This window comes from Chanodichthys erythropterus, chromosome 22 (genome assembly GCF_024489055.1).
Source record: "Chanodichthys erythropterus isolate Z2021 chromosome 22, ASM2448905v1, whole genome shotgun sequence".
NCBI lineage: Eukaryota > Metazoa > Chordata > Actinopteri > Cypriniformes > Xenocyprididae > Chanodichthys > Chanodichthys erythropterus.
Window position 1 is genome coordinate 25,617,266 of NC_090242.1, and position 21,510 is coordinate 25,638,775.

Consider the following 21,510-nt stretch of genomic DNA (forward strand, 5'->3'; position numbering starts at 1 on the left):
GTGGGATCTTGTTCCCTCTATTACCATATTTCTCTTGCTGTCTCTAAAAGTCTACCCTTCACCTACTGAAATCACTCTCTCCTGCTCTGTCTCCCTGTTGTTCTCTTTCATGCCTAAGAGTTTCAGAAGTGACTCTCATAAAAGTCTGTAGGCATGTTCCAGTCGCCCAGTAGTCCCCTGCAAAGACTTCACAGGGTATTAGCTTGATCCAGCCTGAAAAATACCGTTTGTCATGATTTGAACGTTTAAATACAAAATTTATGAGACAGTTGTTATCAGATTTCATTGATGATTTCAAATAATAAATTTATTAAGAAATTAAATTTTATTAAGAATTTGATGTTTCCCTATTCAAAGAGATAGGAGCTGCACTTGCATGCCTGAGAGGCGTTTCAAATATGGCCGCCAAGTTTTATGAAAGGATTAAAATTAACTTTGGTAAAGCTGAATTTTCAGCATCATTACTCCAGTCTGTGCCACATGATCCTTCAGAAATCATTCTAATATTCTGATTTAGTGCTGTAGAAACATTTCATATTATTATCAATGCTGAAACTGTATTTTTGTGGAAACCCTGAATTTTTTTTCAGGAATCTTTGATGAATAGAAAGTTCAAAAGAACAGAATTTTTTGAAAAATAAACATTTTATAACATTAAAAATGTCTTTACTGTTACTTTTGTGCTAGCTGAATAAAAGTAGTATTTTCTTTTAAAACAGAAAAAAAAAACAGACAAACTTTTAGTCTATTTAACTCCCTCGGGTCGGCAGTCACGCTGGTGATAACACCTCGGTTTTTTTCTTACCAGTGTGAAAGAGACTCAAAATACTCTGTCAATGTTGCACATGCAATTAAGAGTTATACACCATTTTAATCTGTGGAATATCTTCTTTTATTTGTGTACACTCAGAGTAACAACAAAATGTTGTGCTTTTTGCAAAATAAAGAAAACTAATATGATGCGTGATCTCTCGTCTCCCTCTGAATGAAGTCCAATCTGATAGTTCTCAGAAAATGAACTGTAACTTAGTGAATACTAATGACACAAAAATGAGACTTATGTCTAAAAATGTTGAAATGTCAGGTTTTAAATCGTTTAAGTTAAATTGAAAACAAAACTTCTGTGTTTATGTAATCTGTATGAAAAAAGAGCCATGTCAGAAGTCCGTGATTCAGCTCATTATCTGCTAATGCGGCCACGCCTACAGAGCCAGCGCTATTCAGACGTAAATTCAGAAGCAATACATGCATACATCGTCTCAATCATCTATTTATTGTCTTGAAAAGTGTTTATCTGGCTGTATAGCAATCTCTGGCCTCTGTTAGTTCCTGGAGAGTCACATGGTTGTTGTTCTTTGAGGAGGCCTTTGTGGACTAAAGGTGCACAGAGCACCCTCCGACTACAAGTATGAATTGAAAACACAGTATCCAGCGCTCATAGTGATGACAATAAATATTGAATAAATATTACTCCTCTGTATAAAAAATTGACATAAACATATGAGAATCCATCAATATATCTCCAGATGTGCATGCTTTTAAGCTAAAAGGCTATGTGAAATGCCATAGAGGTAACATAATTGTTCAGACACTTTGCATCAAAGAAATACATTATATTTTAAAGTGCATAATAGAATACCATTATATTAAATTGTAATAATATTTCACAGTATTGCTGTTGTTTTCTTTAGGCTTGATATACAACATGATGAGCTTGAGACATGATCACAGAGGATTTTTCACAGCCTACCTGTCTGAAAGGCCTCATTATTATGCAGGCCATTAGGTCTTTTAATGCGATTATTTTGTCTTCTCAGCTGTAAAACACCCATTATTCATGATGATTCATGCCTCCATGCATACTGTTTTTGACAAAAAAAGTGTCTTACAAAACCTAAATCAATATATTGTTATATATGAATGAGTAGGCAGGATAATTTTTACATAATTTTGAAGCAAAGACTCTAGTCTACAACCTCCAATACCCAGAAGTCTTGTGAACACAGATTTAATATATATTTTTTGACTTTATAAGTTTTTTGTTTTTTTCAATAACCGTGCATAAACGGTATTCCTTCAAAAGTACAAGCATGTGCATACATGTTCCTCACATATTATTGTAGCTTAGTTTGTGCTGAATACAGTGTAATGACACTTTTTCCATTTAATATGGTTATGAACAACTGAAAAAAGCACAAATGTCAGGACATGTCAAAACTTCTCCAGGGCCCCGAAAATCCTCAGACCCCAGAGGGTTAATGTTGCACTCTTAAAAAAAAAAAAAAATTTTGTTGTGATCATCTGCACAGACCCTACTCAGTGTGAATGCTGTGTAGGGACCCGGTGAATCAGAACGCAGCTCAAAGTTTTCCCTCCTCCTTTGTGTCTCCTCTCAGCATGGCAGGTAGAGGTTTGTAATTGTATTTAAAGCTCTCATTTGACTCAAGCCCCTGGTGGTGAAGAAGACAAGCATCAGTTTGAGCATCCATTTGAACCCTTCTCCCAAGCTTCATAATTGCATCCAGCAAGAAAGAAACAGAATGAGAGATGAGAAGAACAAAGAGAGAATAAGACTGACCCATGCAGAGCTTTGGCTTGCCTTCCTTCCTTTCCAGATCTCTTTGTGACACACACTTCCTCCAGAAGTCTTGCTGTGACCCAGATCAGTGGCGCTTCAACAGAAATCCTGTCCTAAAGCATCTATCTAATAATGAAAAGCCAAGTACACAGCTTTGGATTGCTGTTATGGCTGCCCTGTCTCATTTTTCTCAGCAAAGCTGAGCCGGATGGATCTGCATGGAGCTTGTCAGATAATGATATGATGTGTTTTGTGATCACTTTTTTTTTTTTTTTTTTGACTGTAATTGAAATTAACACTAGTGAATGTGAATTCCAGTTTGCAAAGCTCTGAAATGTCATTATATTCAACAAGAAAACATATAAGGTGCACTGTAAAAGTGATTTTAGTTGTAAATAAAACAGATGATTGGAGTACATTTTACAAGAAAATACTATTTTAGTCTTTCTACTTCAAAAAATTGTGAATTGTTTCATCACCAATTTTTTTCAGGGTGGGTCTTTCATTTCTTTAGCTGAAAGAAAGACTTTTTGTAGACTTTTTAATAATAATAAAAAAAAGCTAATTGCATTCATTAACTCATTACAGGCGTTCAGGGTGTAAATGACAGAGAAATGCTGTCTTACCTCTGTGACGGTCTTCTCACTGGGTGGCAGTCTGGCAGAAGCCATTAATGGCGTCAAATCAAATTTCTACTCAATTTGAGCGCTATCAAATTTCTCTTTTTTGGATTGCCATGGCAATGTTTGTATAATCTCTGGTGGATTTACTGTTCATTAGCATGTCTTATGTCGTAAGTGGCAACCCAATCGATGTTGAGCAATCGTAGCCATTACCCAAAGTGCGACTGTAATGAAGCCGAGTCATCGGCTTCTTTTTCTATTTCTGTTTGTTTCTCACTTGTCATTATATCCCTCTTTAACACCCCATCCTAACAATACCTCCACTGGTGCCTGTATCTCTGCTGCGCACATCAATTTTACTGTGCTGATGATTGTAATGTGGATGCCAGAGGCTGAGACTGAGCACAATTCCAACGGTAAATGACTGCTGCCAGTTGGCTGCAGTGCGAGTGTTTTGTGTGCATGTTTGTGTGTGTCAGTGTTTTTTTCCTCAATTTGTTCTTATTGCCTGCACACTCCCCTGAGGTACTTGTGTTGACGGTTGCTCTATTTTTGCAGGATGAATGTTTGTACAGTTCAAGGGGCAGCTCTCTGTGAAATGTTAGATTTTTTTTTTTAAATTGTTGCTTTTTTTTTTAACCTCCTGCTTAGGTAAGCGACTGAAGGCCGCCTCCTGTGCCTCACCCTGAAGAGCTGTTTTGTTAAATCGCTCAATTGGACCTTTAAACACTGCATTCAAACCCTTCAATCCACACAACATATTTTGAGATCTTGCGCACAACATTTCAACAGCCAATTTTACCTGTTCACCCATCAATGATACTCATGCAAAATACCCTGCCCCTTGTGTTTATATTTAGGGAATATTTGGTTAATTTGATGTACTTTCTGAGAACAGTTTAGAACTCTGAGTGCCAATTAACACATTTCACCCAATTTAAATACATTTTGTGGAATCAGCCTAGAAAATACTAAGCTCAAAATGTTGTATTAACAACAGTAAAATGAAAATGAGATCCAAAATGTTTTCAGCTGAAATGTATAATTGTTATTTGAAAATAATCTGACAGAAATTAAAAATGGTTTAGAAAAGAATATTAATTAGAAGCCCAAATAACAGAAAATTATAGCTTTTATGTAACTATCATAAAATTTAATAAAAAGAAAATAATTTTTTTCAGATAGACAAGGTTAAAATTAGTAGATTAAGAGTGTTTTCACACCTGAGTGTTTGTTTCGGAACCTGGTGCGTTTTCTCCCTTGGCTCGGTTCATTTAGGTATATGTGAACACTGCAATCGTGCTCGGACCCCCAAAACAATCGCTCTGAGGTCGCCTGAACGAACTCTGGGGCGGTTCGCTTGTGATGTTAAAGAAATCCGACCCAATGGACCAACGAACCAAACGATATCATGATTCATAACGGGAAATGTGTTAATATAAAATGCAGCAGTGTTTGATTCTGTTAGTGAGCACAATAGTTAGGCTACTGCAGTTAAAAAAACAAAGATTTTTCATCTTAAAACGTTGTGTAATCCTGCTTCTCCTTGCAAGAACGCTGTCCCGAAGCCTTGATTCATTACCAAACTGCAAACCGAACCAAGAAGAAAATGCAACATTGTAACAAATTAAATCCCTGTTTCAGAACAACACAATCGGTCTGCAGGTGTGAACACCCTAAGTCTAATTTTTCAAGAGTTTCCCAAAATTTTTTCAGTCATAGCAACCCTTTGAAAATTCTCAAACAATTTTTACACTAGTGTTGTCACTAACAATACGATACCTTGAAAAGTATTGATTTTCGATACCATAAGGAAGAGTTGCCGTATATACACTCATGTAGATATTTTTAATATTAAATACAGATTAATCATCAAATAAAATTACAAAAGTTTTAACATTAACATTAACAACACAGACATCATGTTGCACTTTCATTTTTTTTCTGAAGTGTTTATGTTCACTTAGGACATAACCAGTGTGTTTATGTGAATATGCAACAAGACAGACATTGTGACAATATTTTCATGTGTATTTGACCATAAGTGTGACAAGCCATGAAAAAGAAATTAATTTGGCGCTCGCAAGCTGTTTGAAAGGCGACTTTGTATGCACTTTTTGGATGGGAACGGGAATGAAAATCATACGCAACCTTTCTTAGGATTTGCATTTTGTGTTATTTGTATTTATTGGAGACATTAAAGATTGATGGTACATAATAAATTAGTTTTTACACATTTTACCAATTTAAAAATGCTTGAAGAATTTTTGTTTGTTTTGTTTGTTTTGTTTTTTACACGGCATCCCAGTTGGGAAACACTAGATTAAGTGAAGTAATTTTTGACAATTAATATTGCTGCAACTGTGTGGCTAGAAACAAGAGCAGAAAATCAAATGTTATTATTATTATTATTAATATTATAAACAAAATAGTATTTTTTTAAACAAATTATTAAGTAATCATATTTTTATATAATTTTTATATTATGTTAAAATTATAATTTCAGATGTGCAGGAAAAAATTAATTGTAAAATGTGTAGAAAAAAAAAAATAAAAAAAACTGAAGACCACAGATTCTTCCAGTGTTGACAACTTTATTGATTATAAAAGCATCGATTTAGGTCATGATGCTTTGTTTGCATCCGGTGTATTGTAACTATAGACTATTTTCAAGAATCTAAAATTACTTTTTCCTCAGGTGTGAAAATAAGGTGTAAAAATAAAATGTGAAAGTGTAAAAAGTCAGTGTCAGAATAAAAAGGGCATAAAAAGTCTAAAATATTGTCTTTCTGAAGTCTAAAATCTTACTTCTTTCAAGTGTAGTCCTTCAAGCATGTACATGAAGTTTAGTCTTAATCTGTATTCTGACCATCATCTTCTTTCCTCTTGTGTAGGTCTTTCGCAGTGGAGAGGGCATGGGTATCAGGCTGGACAGCGCATCTGCCTTCCAGGGTGCTGTCATCTCCCCTCATTACGATTCTCTCCTGGTGAAAGTCATCGCCAGTGGAAAGGATCTGCCGGCGGCCTCTGCCAAAATGAGCCGAGCATTAGCGGAGTTCCGAGTCCGTGGGGTCAAGGTAAGGCTTTTCTCGACAACAGTGCTTGCATAAACGATCAGGGGCAGCATGACTGTGATCAGTGGAGACCTTTGGAAATGGTTTCCGTTGCACCTTTAAAGGTGCTGTGGTGTCAAACTGAGATCATTTGTGCCGTTATTATAGTGTGCTGGTCAGAAAGATTATGAGTAAATGTCATGCCTTTAGTCAAAAAATATAAAACTTACCAGCTTAGCTCATGAATATTAATTGGACCATCTAATTAATATTCAGTAGTTCCATGACATCGCCCTCTTATAATAGCTGCTACGCTCCTGGTCAGAGCACACAATGGAGAAAATGGTAACTTCCCCTGAAAATACAAGCATGATAGGAGCACAGGAATCCTGACATGAAAAACGGAGTAAGAGATCAGATGATGTGATTTTTTTTTTTTTTTTTTTCTTTTTTTTTTTTTTCTTCCGTGACCGAACCTGTGGATTCTCTTTTCCCCAGTTAAATGTGTTGTTCTTTTGAAACACATCTGAGCAGCAGACATTTCACGGTCTTGTCACCCATCATGCTGGTTGCCATCTGAGACTCTGATCAGACCTCGAGTGAGTTAGAAACATTTCCATTTTGAAGATCTTGAGTGTTTTTGTTTTTTTTTTGTTTTTTTATCTCCCACACACGCAAACCTGAGCACACTGGATGAGTCACGGCAGGCCATAGATGGTAACATGCACATATAATATGGTATTTATCAGCATAATGTGATCAGAGTTTGAGTAATGGCACTAATGGCACTCTCAGATAAAGGGTTTAGACCTCACCATTTTCTGATTTACCCGTTTGAGAGGCAGGGAGGGGTGCAGATGGGAGAAGTTGTCATGGAGTGTTTGCACTTAATCAGCCTGAATAAAATAAATGTGTTTACATAAACCATTAGGGAAGGAACTTTCCTGTAAGCGTCTTCTTCAGATATTATTTTGGGGACTATTAAGAGAACCAGTCTTGTTTTGCCTTCTATAATCTAAGAGTTTTCAGAACGCTGCATTTTATTTGGGATGAAATGGGGGTATGACCATAGAGGTCCGGACCTCTGTATATTTTTCCAAGGTGTAAATACTAAAAGTTGTGAAATAGTTGCCTGATTTTAATTTAACTTTGGTGCTGCAATGGTATTGCATAACACTAAGATAACTCATGAGCTGCCTCAGTGGCCGTCAATATCAAAATGTTTGATGAGAAATGGAAATCTTTAACATGTTTGCTATTAAACATTGGTTTGGATTGATCTATTTTAAGATTTAACAATGGGGAAAAAAAACAATTTTGTGACCGGAAGGATTCAGTTTATGGTACTATGAATGCTGCACAACTCTGACAGGTATTTAATGACATCAACACTGTAATACTATTAAAAAAAACGTGATTATAAAGTCAAACGTGATCTAAGTTGGCCGTTATGTTTATCCAGTGGTAGAGCTGTAGACTATGGTATCTCCCAAAAATAAAACCATCTCTGGCTTCAGTTGGTGAGTATAAAGTGCAAGACAAGATGTAAGTAGCTAATCTAAACAGTTAATATTTGCCAGCTGTTTTACGATAGAAATGTTAAACAGCGGACATAGTTAATCAGGGATTTAAATTAATAAACTTTACCAATTTTAAACTGAAAATATATCATTTTTCGTGATTCATGTAATGTAATTCGTAATTGTCAATTACGAGAGACGAGAAACATTAACGGAGCTCTTTTTGGCATATTAAGCATAAGATTAATAATTAATATGCGCATATTGTAAATTAATTTAATAAACGTGGTTACAAAGCTTTCCTGGTAGCCTTCAGCAAATTCACTTGTGTAAGAAAATTATTCATAAAACAAAGAGATAAATATCAGTTTACCAATTGTTTACTTCACTGACAGATAAAAATGAGATACATCAATTAAAGATCAGCCTTGGGAAGAGAAGAGACAGGGAGTTTAGGAGACTCAGAGTAAAAGAAAGAGAGAAGGTGATTGAGATGAGAGAGGAACAGCAGGTACTACCCACTAAAACAGAAGTATTTGTGGTTTGGAACAACATGAGTTAATAATGACAGAATTCAGATTTTTAATTTTTTTTTTATTATTATTTAAAGAATTCTAGCTATTTAAGTGGCAGATGACATATCTGCAGCGTGATTATAATAAACAATGTTATTGTGTGTTGGAGTGGATGCTAATATAGCTATTGTTATAGTTATTCTTGGTGTGAACACTTTAGTCTGACTTAACAAAAACTGAACCAAAGGTTTTTTTTTGTTTTTTTTTACACATTTTTTTCAGACTAAAAAGATATGTTTTTAATTTAGATTTAAAACTATGAATGTTTTTAGCACATCTTATGTTATCTGGAAGGTTGTTCCAGAGGCGAGGAGCATAACAGCTAAAAGCAGTATCACCAAATTTTTTAGTTCTAATATGAGGTACATTTAGAAGAAAAGAATCAGAGGATCTAAGAGTCCTTCTTGGTTCATATACTGTAAGCATTTTTGAAAGATAGTCTGGAGCAAGTCCGTGCAATGCCTTATAAACTAATAAAAGATTTCTAAAATCAATACGAAAATTAACAGCTAACCAGTGTAATGACATTAATACTGGTGTAATATGATCTCTCTTTTTGGCTTCTGTCATTATTCAAGCAGCAGTATTTTGGTTTAATTGTAATTGGTTAATTGTATTTTTTAGTAGACCAGTAAGAAGGGAAGCAGTCACGCCTGCTAGTTATAAATGCATGCATTAATTTTTCTGTTGCTCATAGAGAGAAATGATCTTACTTTAGCAATGTTCTTGAGATGATAAAATGCTGTTTTGGTAATATTACGTACATGAGCTTTAAAATTAGAAAGTTTTTTGCCACTTGGGTTTAGGTTTAATCCGAGTACATTTAGTTTAGGGGTCAATTTCTCTCTCTGTGCTTTGGATCCAATAAGTAAAACTTTTTAACAGTTTTATCTTGGTTGAGTTGTAAGAAGATTTGAGACATTCAGTCATTTATGTCTTGGATGCAATTTGCTAGTGAATCAATTTGCACCGGGTCATCAGGAGACACAGCTACATACAACTGTGTGTCATCTGCATAACTATGAAAAGAGATACCATGCCTCCTGATGAGGCGACCGAGAGGTAACATGTATAGATTAAAAAGTTGTGGTCCTAAAACTGATCCCTGAGGAACCTCACATGGTACCTTGTAATATTCAGATAAGGTATTATTAATGAATACTACAAATGTTCTTTCACTAAGATATGATAAAAACAATTTAAAACTATTCCAGATAGACCAACATAGTCATGTAATCTATTTAAAAGAATCTGGTGATCTATAGTATCAAATGCAGCACTCAAGTCAAGAAGCACCAGAACTGCAATTTCTGTCAAGGTTTATGTTTATATCATTTACTACTTTAATAAGAGTGGTCTCTGTACTGTAGAGATGTTTCAGAACAAAATCCCAGTTTCGAATTTGCATTTAAGAATGTACTCAACTGATTAAAAACTATTTTCTATTTTCTAATATTTTACTTCTTGAGATGGGTCTATAATTACTAGGAGTTAAAATATCTGAGCTCCCTTTTTTGTACACAGGTTTTACTAGAGCAGATTTAAGGTCAGAAGGGAAAATGCCAAGCTGCAGGGAGCGATTTACTATCTCAAGGATATCAATAGATATGGAGTCAAAGATACTTTTAAATAGAGAGGTAGGAATAGGATCAAGTAGTTACAGTCTCAGTTCTGTTACAACCTTTGTCTCAACATCAACCAAAGTAAAAGTTTCCATTTTGATAGTATTCTCTACACTTAATAATGAAGGGAGCATAACTGACTGATTATCATGTATTGATAATAGATTCCTGATCTAATGTTTATAACTTTATCTCTGAAGTAGCCAGCAAACTCTTCACATCTCAAATTTTGTAACTCCGAGCTATCAATTTTATGATTTATTAGTGAATTTATTTATTTATTTAATAGGGACAGTGTGTGTTAATGAACAGACATGATAATACATGAATGTAAACACACCGGATTGTAGCCGAAGGCTAATTTCCATCCGTTGTCCCCAGGAATCTATTGTATTAAATAATAATTGGGGGTTATTAATGCATTTATAAGGTTTGAGAAATAAGCTTGCCGCGTTCTATGAATTTGTTTATTGTAGGTCTTAAGATTTTCAGCGAGTTTATTTAAGTTTTGCGCCATCTTCGTTCAGCACTTCTACAGTCTCTTTTAAGTTTCATAGTCTGATTTGTCTTCCAAGGAATTTTCCTTTTTGTAGTTAACTTTTTAGTTTTAAGTGGAGCAACTGTATCAAAAGCTGTTCTCATTCTATTATTAAACTCATTAACTAAATCATCACAGGATGATGGTAAAATGTTCCTTTCATAACTCTTATAATGCATTGTGAGATTTTCGGTTACTTCAGAGGTAATATAACGTTTTTTGACAATGCGTTCAGTTGCATTTAGTACAAGATGATCAATACCCTTAAAGAAAAAGCACAAAAGTGGTCAGATAATGCAAGATCAATGACAAATGTTATATTGATATTTAATCCATATGTTACGACCACGTTTATGGGTGGGTAAGTTTACATGCTGTTCAAAAGACATGCATTCTGACAGTTCCAAAAATTCCTTAGCTCTAATGTCTGATGAATTGTCAATATGTATGTTAAAATCCCCAGTTAAAACACAGTTGTCATAACTTATATGAATGACAGACAGCATGTCAGAGGAATCCTTTATGAAGGGGCATGGGTAATTTTTGTGATCTGTATAATGTCACTGCAAGAAGACGAGGTTGAGAGTTTAGAGCAGCACGGATCCGGACCCGGAGGGAATTCAATCCGGACCCGCCTCCATTTCGTATTTCAACAGCAGTAACTGTGTGTAAGGGATTAAAAATCTGGATTTCTTACTTTGAAAAACGCATGTCAAAATCATTTGTTTAGTGTTTTATGTCTTTTTGGAGATGGTCCGAAATTAAAGCGAAGGCGAGATATTTAAAGTTTTCCTCCGTGATTCGGTTGCCATGACATCCAGTGAGCATATACTTTTGATGTAATTGGATATGAGTCGCGCGACGCAGCGAGCGTTTGAATGGGTGTGGAGCAGTGGTTCTCAACCTGCGGCCCGTCACAAATGTAAATGCTGCCCGCGATATGCCAACCACAATAATAATAATAAACAAAAATAGCATACAATTTATTTTTGTTTTAAAATTTAAATTAAAGTGAATTAAATAAATATAAATGAGTTATAATGCTTTATTTGTCATATAAAATAATTTTGGTGAGCATTTATTATTTTCAGACATCAAGCAACGTAGGCTAATGACGCAATCACTCAGTTAACGAAACAAACACAAGTGCGCGCTTTGGAAGAATTCAAACAGTAGTTAGGCTAATTTTGTAAATTTAAGCATCAAAATTATCAAATTTGCTATTAAAGGAGAAAAGCTAAATGTGGAAGATAAAATGAAGGAACACATGCAAACAAGAAGAGTCGCAGCATCAGCAGCAAAGGTAAGAAGAATGGAAGAATCAGTTTGCTGTTAGGCCTAATGAGCGAGATGGGCAGCCTTCCTGTTTGCTCTGTAGTAAAGTACTTGACAAGCAAAACCTACAATTTCAGAAGACTGAACTGTGAATTCGATGTGTTTGTTTGATGTATTTTAAATCAGTAAAATAACCGCATCAGCGCACCCGCGGCTGGAATGAGTCCAACTCTGCGCGCGCTCGCGGATCCGATGCTGCGCTAGGGATTGCGACATGACAGAATGCTTGATATCGTCATTGTAATTAGCATACAGTGCGCTCAGTGTTGTTTGTAAAAAGAGCTGAGTAACATTTGCTTATTAAGGCGTTTATGTGATTGTTTGGTGACTATTGCGATGCTGTTGAAGAAAGTCATAAAGTCATACAGAATTAAATAGCATTATATTCAAAGGTATTAAATGGTCAATGTCCCTTCCTTTGAGGGTTTCTCTGTAAATTGTTGCTGTCCCTCCACACTTTTTTCCTTTTTCTAGTTGAAAATGAATAGGTATAGTTGGGTCTCAGTCATTGTGGCAGGTGCATCTGTGCCCAGCCAGGTCTCAGTAAGAAAAACACAGTCTAAGTTAAAATCACTGATAAGATCATTAATACAAAATCATTTGTATGTTTATGCCCTTACATTAAAGAGAGCCATGTTAATTTCTGTTGATTTTGTTACCATAGGTGTTGATATACTAGATTTTTCAATAAATTATGCATATTTATTCCCACTGTGTTTTTCTTGGCAATATAGTGAAGAACTGATGATAGGTTTTATGAATTCAGCAGTAGTACATTGGGTATGAAGTCATGATAAAATATGTTGTTCAAGCGTGCAAGCATCTGGGAGCGCCTGTGATTTGGGTGCAGGCCATCTCGCTTAAAAAGCGCTGGACGGCCCCAAAACACATCAAAATTGTCTATAAAGATGACCTTGAATTTATCACTTGTTGATTTCAACCATGTATTAAGGGAAAGCCGATGACTGATTTTTTTCAGTACCCTTGTTGTAAGTAGGCAGTGGACCTGAGATGGCAATATTTTTCTCAATGTTAGAGAGAAATGAGCGAAATGAGAGAAAAGATTTAAAATGTTCCTTTAAAGTCTCAGATTCACGGCGTGAGGTATCATTGCTACCAACATGTGCCATCACAGTGTTTGCATTTGCGTGTTTTCCAAGCACATCAGGAAGTTTTGTGTTTTTGTCCAGTACCTTAGCTCCGGGAAAACAATAGACTGCTGCTTTAGCTCCATAGGAAGGGAGTGAAAGACCTCGGACGATGGAATCACCGATTGCCGCGGTGGAGGCAGGTGTTGTTAGTGAAGGTGGAGGAGATGTAGAAGGTAAAGTGATGCGAGTTTGATCAGAGGTGAGTCATGACTCAGCACGCCGAAACGATTTGCCAACTTCAGTTCCTGAGGTGGCCGAGTTTCACACATTGCCCGCTTTCCTGCGCCAGTCACCCATTTCCACTGATATTCCCTTGGGCATGGTGTTGAGCAGGAGTCCGTCGAGCATCTTATAGTCGGTGCTGTAGTGTCTAAAATCAGTGGTGAGAGTTCCTCGGCCAGCATATCCATACATGGTTCTTGTACCAGGAGAGTTGATGCAAGGAGTGCCAAGTTTTGTACGCCCATGCCAACAGGTCCAATCAGAGCAGCAGAATTAAAAGTATCTTGAATTTTTGACGTGCATGCGTCGTGCTGCTCATGTGTGCAGCATTGGCCAATACTGAGCCGACATTTAGACGTAAACACGGAACCACTGTAGTCACATCAACTGTTATAACGATGTCTTTAGTACCTTTCTGGACCTTGAAAGTGGTGGTTATATTGCTGTCTATGGACGAGTCATATGCCTCTCAGATTTCTTAAAAAAATATCTTACTTTGTGTTCCGAAGATGAACGAAGGTCTTACGGGTGTGGAATTAATGACAGAATTTTCATTTTTGGGTGAACTAACCTTTTTAAGATTTTAAAGTGCATGTAAACACACTTAAAAACACACTTAATTATGAAGCTCCCTTTCATTTAGGATGCTGCCTATGTAGGCTGTGAGGCAGCTCAGAAGGTTTTTGTGTGTCTTGTGTGAGGGGAGACAGATGCATCGTGGCGCAGCAAAGCTTTGAAGAGTTGCCATCAGGGAAGCTTTTAAAGCACCGCATCGTTTTTCTGACCACTTCGTTTTTCCTCCTAACACATTCTCCCCTCTCTCTCTCTCTCTCTGCCTAATCTCCCTCCCATCTTGCCCTATGCACAAATCTTAAAAATTGCTCCAACATGACTTTAAATACCTTTCAAGATGATTTTTTCTTTCCTCCTCCGGAAAGATCTGCTGTCCATTTGCTCGTGTTTCTCCCATCTAAATTCCCCCACAGCTAGAGTAAAGTTTGTGACAGAACATCACTGAAAATTGCCTTGCACTGACTCTGTCATTCCACCCCAATATTTCTCTTTACGCCTCTCTGCACTTTGCGCTCTCTACAATCAGGAAAGTCCTCGATTACGCTGTGGGCCACATTCCCAAGCGTGACTAGAGAACCTGGCCTCGGAAGTATTCTGAGAATCACTTCAAGCTGCTGGGCGTCATGGCCGGAGCTTGAGCAGTGCTGCGGCCTGCTTGTTTTTAATGAAGACTGATGAAGTGCGCTCCAGGATATGCGCGAAGTTCAAACCTCTCCTGCTGCCTTAATTTACAGGCTTCCTCTTCCTTCCACATTTGATTAATCTCACTCTCTCGTCTTCACCGCATTAACACACCATGTTTTTTTTTTGCATGAACGCTTACACTATTTTCCTGTCTCTCTCTTTTTTTTTTTATTCCCTTTCTCCCTCTCACTTGTTCCTGTCGCTGCTCTCGGCAGGAGGTAGGATGTTCTTCTCCTTTGGGGCTTGGGAGCTCCCTTGTTTTTATTACGCATCTTCAAATAACCAATTTATCTAGTACCGCCACCACAAGATTTAATTAACTGTTCAAATAATGGATTGTGGTTATGAGATCCATTTGCAGAGGTAGAATGGAGAAACCAGTATCTATCTGTTTTTTTGGGTTTGTTGTTTGCCAGAGATCTGGCAAACAACCAGATCGAAAGGATCAGGACTAGTGGATGTATTGGACATTAGAAGTAGTAACATAGGAGAACTACTAATTACTAATTTGTCATTTAGATTATTCTTTTATTCACAGTGACTTACGAGTGCCCTTAGTACAATGGAAGTGTGAGGGTGTGAATTAAAAAAGGATGACTGTTAAATCTGATGAATCTTAAGTGTGTATTTAAACATTTCAACAGCATACAGGAGTTTCAAGCAATGATTTAGAAGTTAGATTACAAGTTATTTAGAATTAGACTAGACGTCTTCGCCTGAGGAGGTTACCATGGCAACAGCAGGCTGCTTGAGCACTTTTTGTTAGGATTCATTGCAGATTTTACATGAAGAAACAAGTACTCTCATTATTTATCACTTTGTTATCCACCTTATTCCTGATGAGCTTACTGTGTTTTGAATTATTGGTGGCACTTCCAGTTTGGGGAACTGCAATTAAAAAGACTGAAACGAATCACTTCAAATTATAAGGTTGCCCTACATATAAAGCTTATCCATCAGTTTGACTGTACGACCTGTCAGTTTTCCTTCATTTTATTTTCAGACATCAAGAGGATAATGTAACACTTGGTATTTTAACATGATGTTATAACAAGAATATCTATGGCAAGAGCTCTTTTCAGTCACTGCATTCTTTTCCTCATGATTATTTTCTATTTTCCTTATGCATTCTGCTGTAATAGTATGAAAAAGGACAACATATACTGCACATTTGTGGTCTGTTGTACCAATTTAATTTACGTTATATCCCATTAATAATTCAACGGAATGCATGAAGGATTTTGTGTTTTTCTCATCAAATCGTCACGTCTCTTTCCAGGTTTTTTTTGTTTTTGTTTTTTTTTTTACAGGTAAATACAATTTATTATCTGTCAAAATGATGGAAATCATTTTGAAATAGTATCAGGCAGTGCTGAAATTAAAGGGGTGGTTGATTATGATTTCACTTTTTTAACTTTAGTTAGTGTGTAATGTTGCTGTTAGAGCATAAACAACATCTGCAAAGTTACAACGCTCAAAGTTCTATGCAAAGGGAGGTATTTTCTTTTACAGAATTCACTGTTTAAAAACTACAACAAACGGCTGGTAGGGACTACAGTGAGCTTCTTCCTGGGTTAATTACATCACTAATCCTAAAATTTAGATAAACCCTGCCCAAGAAACATGCAACAAAGGGAACTCTCCCTTTGGAATAGTTGTAGTAGAGTGTTGTTGCCATGCTGTCTTTTTACGCCAAACTTCTTCACAAACAAGGGTCAATTCAACACTGGATTTGCACAAAAGATTAACATGAAGGCACATGCTAGTCGATGAGTTGACCACACAGCAACTACATAATTTTATCCACTAACCATTCAGAAACATCCAGATGCATTCTAAAGTTGTAACTTCTTTCTGAGTCTCTCCATCAGTGTCCGACTCCAGTTTGAACAATGTAAGGCTGAACAATGTCACTGACAATCGTCATTTTGGCAGTGTGAGATTCTCCAGCTTTGTTGTTGTTGTTGTTTAAGCATGAGCTGTTAAAGCTCCACCCTCTTTTGGAAAGTGGCCAGGAGCAGCAGCTCATTTGCATTTAAAGGGACACAAACAAAAACGGTGTGTTGTTGCTCATCCCCAAATGGGGCAAATTTGACAAGATATATTTTGAGCTGAAACTTCACAGACACATTCTGGGGACACCAGAAAATTGTACTTTACTGACCATTTTTGATTATGGCAACCGTATGCTACATAATACAGATAGATATTAATACAGTGATATTTCACCCATCCGTTATTCCAATGGAAAGAATCGTGCTTTTGGGGTGATGCATGGTCTGTTGAAAGTACCTTGTTGAAGGTCCTTTAAATGTTCAATGGTTGAAGGGTGAGTAGAATAATGTCATCTCATTGTACCCAGTTTAAAAACAAAACAAAAAAAACTATTGCGTTCATAGAGTGAATATTTGACTGATTGTTTACAGCTTAAAGCTGCAATATGTAAGATTTTTGCAGTAAAATATCCAAAAAGCCACTGGGCCAGTGTTATATATTTTGTTCAGTTGAGTACTTACAATATCCTAAATGTTTCCAACTGTTTGTGAACCGTGAAAAATTGCTGTTTTAACCAAGGATCCGGGACATGTGAGTGAGTCGCCTGTCAATAGCGCCATATCCTTGTTAACCTCGGTTTCCAGTTTTATTTTGTAGAAACCATGGAAATACCTAAGACGCTTTAATATATTACATGTTTTATTAGACAAGGGAACATCTGTTACATTGTTGTTGATGCAAGAAAACTAATCATCGTTATATAGGCATTTAGTCTTAGTGTTTAAATCTAATTTTCTTTATTTTTTTATTTATTTATTTTTTTTTTTTTGCGAGTACCATGCTCTGCGAACGCACAGAGTAACGTTATAACATCATTTTCGACACACTCAAATGTATCTAATATGATAAACAGAGCTGTGTTACCTCATATTCACGACTGGAAAAGCGGAAGTGGCGCCAGCGACTGTGGCATAATAAAAGTTCCGCTGCTCTCGAGGCATGTATCATGCTTGTCTTTCATTAACAATCGCTCCAGCTGCCTCGTTCCGCTCCCACAACACTCAGTCCTGCTCTGCTTCATACTACAGTAATGTTAATAATAGCATCAAAGAACATGATTTCTGCCCGAGTCCTATCCCGATTCTTTTCCACTGGCTGTGAGGTGACCACATGTCCCAAGATTCCTCGAAAAAACTTGGTCATCAAGCTACACCTTTGATTTGAATAGGCGACCTCTAGTGGACGAAAAAATACATATTGCACCTTTAATGGAATTTACATCCATAATTCGCGCAAAGCGTCATGGGGCATAGGAATAAGGTGGGGAGATTTACACATCAGAAATATATCTCAAAAACCAGTTGTGCTGGTCAAACCGACCACACCCAGAAAATTACTGGCAGAAATATTTTGAGTTTAAACCCAGATATTTAGCATTTACATTTAATCATTTAGCAGTCGCTTTTGTCCAAAGCGACTTACAAATGAGGAGAACAGTAACAACAATAACAACAAATGTCCACCAGCAGGGAACAGTCAAGGTAAAGGTCAGTGAAAGTGATTTTTTTCCTCTTTGGGATGGCACCACAAGGCACCGTTTACGTGCAGAACACAAGCTTCTGGAGGACACATAAAGGCGGGCGTACACTGTGCGAGTTCAGACACTCAGGATGTCGTGAGCCATTGCACACATTACAAGTCAGTTAACCTGATAATCGTGTCAAAGCAGATGGTACACGGCATGACTGTACTGCGCGGCAAGCCAGTGGCAATCACATGAGCTTTCGTGCTAAACACAGAGACTGGAGCTTTCAATGTTGCTGCTATAGCTTCAGATAGAAAAAAAGAAAGAATATAAAAAGACAAGTTTGCAAATGATTTGGTGAAAAGCAGAGAACATCACAGCCATTCCTTTATACAAAAACAACTATAGAGAGAGAGAGAGTGTTTGTATGTGTCAATGTATGCTCAGGCTATAGGGTTGCGGCCACTATGTGATGTGGTTGTGTATGATTTGGCAATAGGGGAGAGCCTATACACTGGTCAAAATTTGGCTGACTCTTTTTTGAATTTTTTTAAACATGTTTCAAAAACTGTTGCAAGGTGCTTGTAATTCCTCTCACACAATGCAAGCCGCTACCATAAGAGAATCAATGATTTTCACATGATTTTTCCAGAGAGACAAAATCGCCTGTGAGCTCGTACGGCAGCAAAAATCACACTGGCTTAAGTTAGCAAATGTGTTTGTCCACGCTCAAGTGAAAATGCTCTGTTGCGCAGCACAGTCACAAGACATCAGGACAAATTTAGTGCTTAATATACAGGTATGTCAATTTTGAAATGTTTCTGTGGATGGGGCCATAAAAACATCTCCAATAATCAGATATGGCCAAATTTACCCCAATATTTGATATTCTTGAAAGAACTCTGCAGGTTGGTAGATCTCCAGGGACAGGATTGGGCAGCCCTGCTATGTTATTCATGTGTAATTGCAGTGGAAAATTACAAATCAAAATTACAGAGCCAAAGTGGGGCATGAGAATGAAGTGTTCTGTTGTGAATGAAGTGTTCTGTTGTCATTCAATTAAAAAAAAAAAACCCTTTCACTCATATTCTTTCATTTTGTTTCCTTTTTGAACTGCAAACTTTCAAGGTGTGCATTTAGAACCATTCAATTTCTGCAGTATGATTTTTAAAATTATAAACTATATTTTGGTCAAAATGTGATTAATAGGTAGTTGTTCCTCTTTAAATATGATTAAATGATATATGCCTAGTACATTTATGCAAGGCATAAGTGGCCACAATCTCTCGCTATTAAAAAAAAAGTCATACACACCTTTATACTCTGTCACACCTTGGGCAGCTCTTTCATGTTGTGAATTGCTTTGTTAGCCATTGTAGAATGCTTCAAAAGCTGAGAACAGAGTTCTGGACAGATGTTTGAAGAATCTGGCTGTGTCTTTTACAAATAATCTCAATTAGAAACCACATGGAATGTCAGGAGGCAAAACCATTGGAGCCAAGGCTATGTTCATGGTTCTAACGATTCTCTGTGATTAAATAAAAGCTTGAATGTTTCATTGTTTTCTACCACTGTCCTGCTGACTTTGAAAGGCTCCTGCTGAGCAAGCCAAGTTTTATGTAGATCTAAAAGAAGTCATGTTCGCTGAACATTTAGTTCTTTTAGTGTCCATCTCCCATGCATTGCTGTCTCTTCTTTCTTTTTCCTTCCTTCCTTCCTTCCTTCCTTCCTTCCTTCCTTCCTTCCTTCCTTCCTTCCTTCCTTCCTTCCTTCCTTCCTTCCTTCCTTCCTTCCTTCCTTCCTTCCTTCCTTCCTTCCTTCCTTCCTTCCTTCCTTCCTTCCTTCCGCCCTTCCTTCCTTCCGCACTTCCGCCCTTCCTTCCTTCCTTCCTTCCGCCCTTCCGCCCTTCCTTCCGCACTTCCGCCCTTCCTTCCGCCCTTCCTTCCGCACTTCCGCCCTTCCTTCCGCACTTCCGCCCTTCCGCACTTCCGCTCTCTGGCTTTCTTTCTCGCTCTCTTCAGTGGCTCTTCTCTGTGAGTGCTGCTTTTATATGATATCAAGATATGTTCATCACTGTCAGGAAGTTGAGCTGTGTCAAGAGCCTGGAGGCCGTATTGAATGAAGGTGGAAGCTGTGGAGAGTGAAAGACATAGTGAGACTGGGGGAGTGTGTCTCTGCATGAAGGCATCAGACGAAGACTGATGGAAGCTGACAAACATTAAGGACCCTAGAGAGAAGGAGGGTGTATGGAGTAAGAAAAAAAAAAAAAAGAAGCCCGCTCGCTCTAAGTAAATATGTGAAATTGAATGAGGATGCAAACTCAAATACACCCTCATATTCTCCCTGGAGAATCACAGACTGAAGTGTTTGTCCTTTCGCAGTCATCATGGCCTTTTCCCCTTCTATCACAGTAGAGCTGTACTTCTTTTGTACTAGGCAATTTCTATGAATATTGTACAAAATAAGGACTGAAGCTCTTAATTTTTTTCTTCATCAACAAATCGTAAAACTAAATGTTACATAAGCGGTTTTGTTTTCTCTCTACTTTTTTGAAGTTAGACATTGTTACAACTCTGTTACCTAAATTTGAGAAATTTAAATGCAGTTTAAAACCCTGATTTGTGCAATTTTCTTATTCTCTAGCAATATGCATTAATAAACATTAAAATTAAACAACATTTGGTTAGACTTGTTACACTGTAATTATACATTTAAGTACTGAATTATATTAAGTAACTACATGTACTTACTATAGCGTTAGGATTAGCGTTTGGTTTAGGGTTAGTTGCATGTAATTATGCATAATTTAAAGTTACTACTATAGTAACTACATGTAACATATGTAACAATGACCCTGTAAAATAAAGTGTTAGAATGAGTAACGGGGTCACACGTGAAGCTATGTACAGTAAATAAATCTGTCGCTTAATAGCAGTTTGTGACCAAACTTTTATCTTTTTATATCCACAATAAATTGGTCAACAGGCTTGAATTGTTCATCCTGACAAATGCGGTCAGTATTACAATTTGAGTAAATGAGATTACATTTCTTATTATTATCAGTGTTGAAAACCATTGTGCTAGTAAATATTTTTTGTGGAAACCATTATTTTTTTCATGATACTTTGAATGGAACATTCAAATAAAAGAACAGCATTTATTTGATATAGAAATCTTTTGAAACATTATAAATGTTTTTACTATCACTTTTAATCCATTTAATGCATCCTTCCTTTATAAAAGTATTAATTTCTTTCAAAACATACAAAAAAAAAAAACTTATTGAACATTTGAACAGTAGTTTATCTATTAGATTTCACATCAACAAACAGGATTTGTGCCTTTAATGCTTAGTGTTAGTTCATCCAAAAATGGAAGAAAAAAATTACTCACCCTTATGTCGTTCCAAACCCTTAAGACTTTCATTTATCTTCAAAACATAAATGAAGAAATATCTTCATTTATGTTTTGAAGATTAATGAAAGTCTTAAGGGTTTGTAAAAGTTTAAGATAAAA

At 36.7% G+C, this 21,510-nt stretch overlaps 1 protein-coding gene across 1 annotated transcript in view; it reads left to right on the top strand.

Annotated features, from left to right (window-relative positions):
- pcxa (pyruvate carboxylase a) overlaps positions 1-21,510 on the top strand; it is a 160,250-nt gene that overhangs the window by 80,036 nt on the left and 58,704 nt on the right. The window contains exon 10 of the mRNA XM_067375459.1: positions 6,096-6,278. Within this exon, the coding sequence (XP_067231560.1) occupies positions 6,096-6,278 (183 nt within the window). The remainder of the gene's footprint in view (positions 1-6,095; positions 6,279-21,510) is intronic.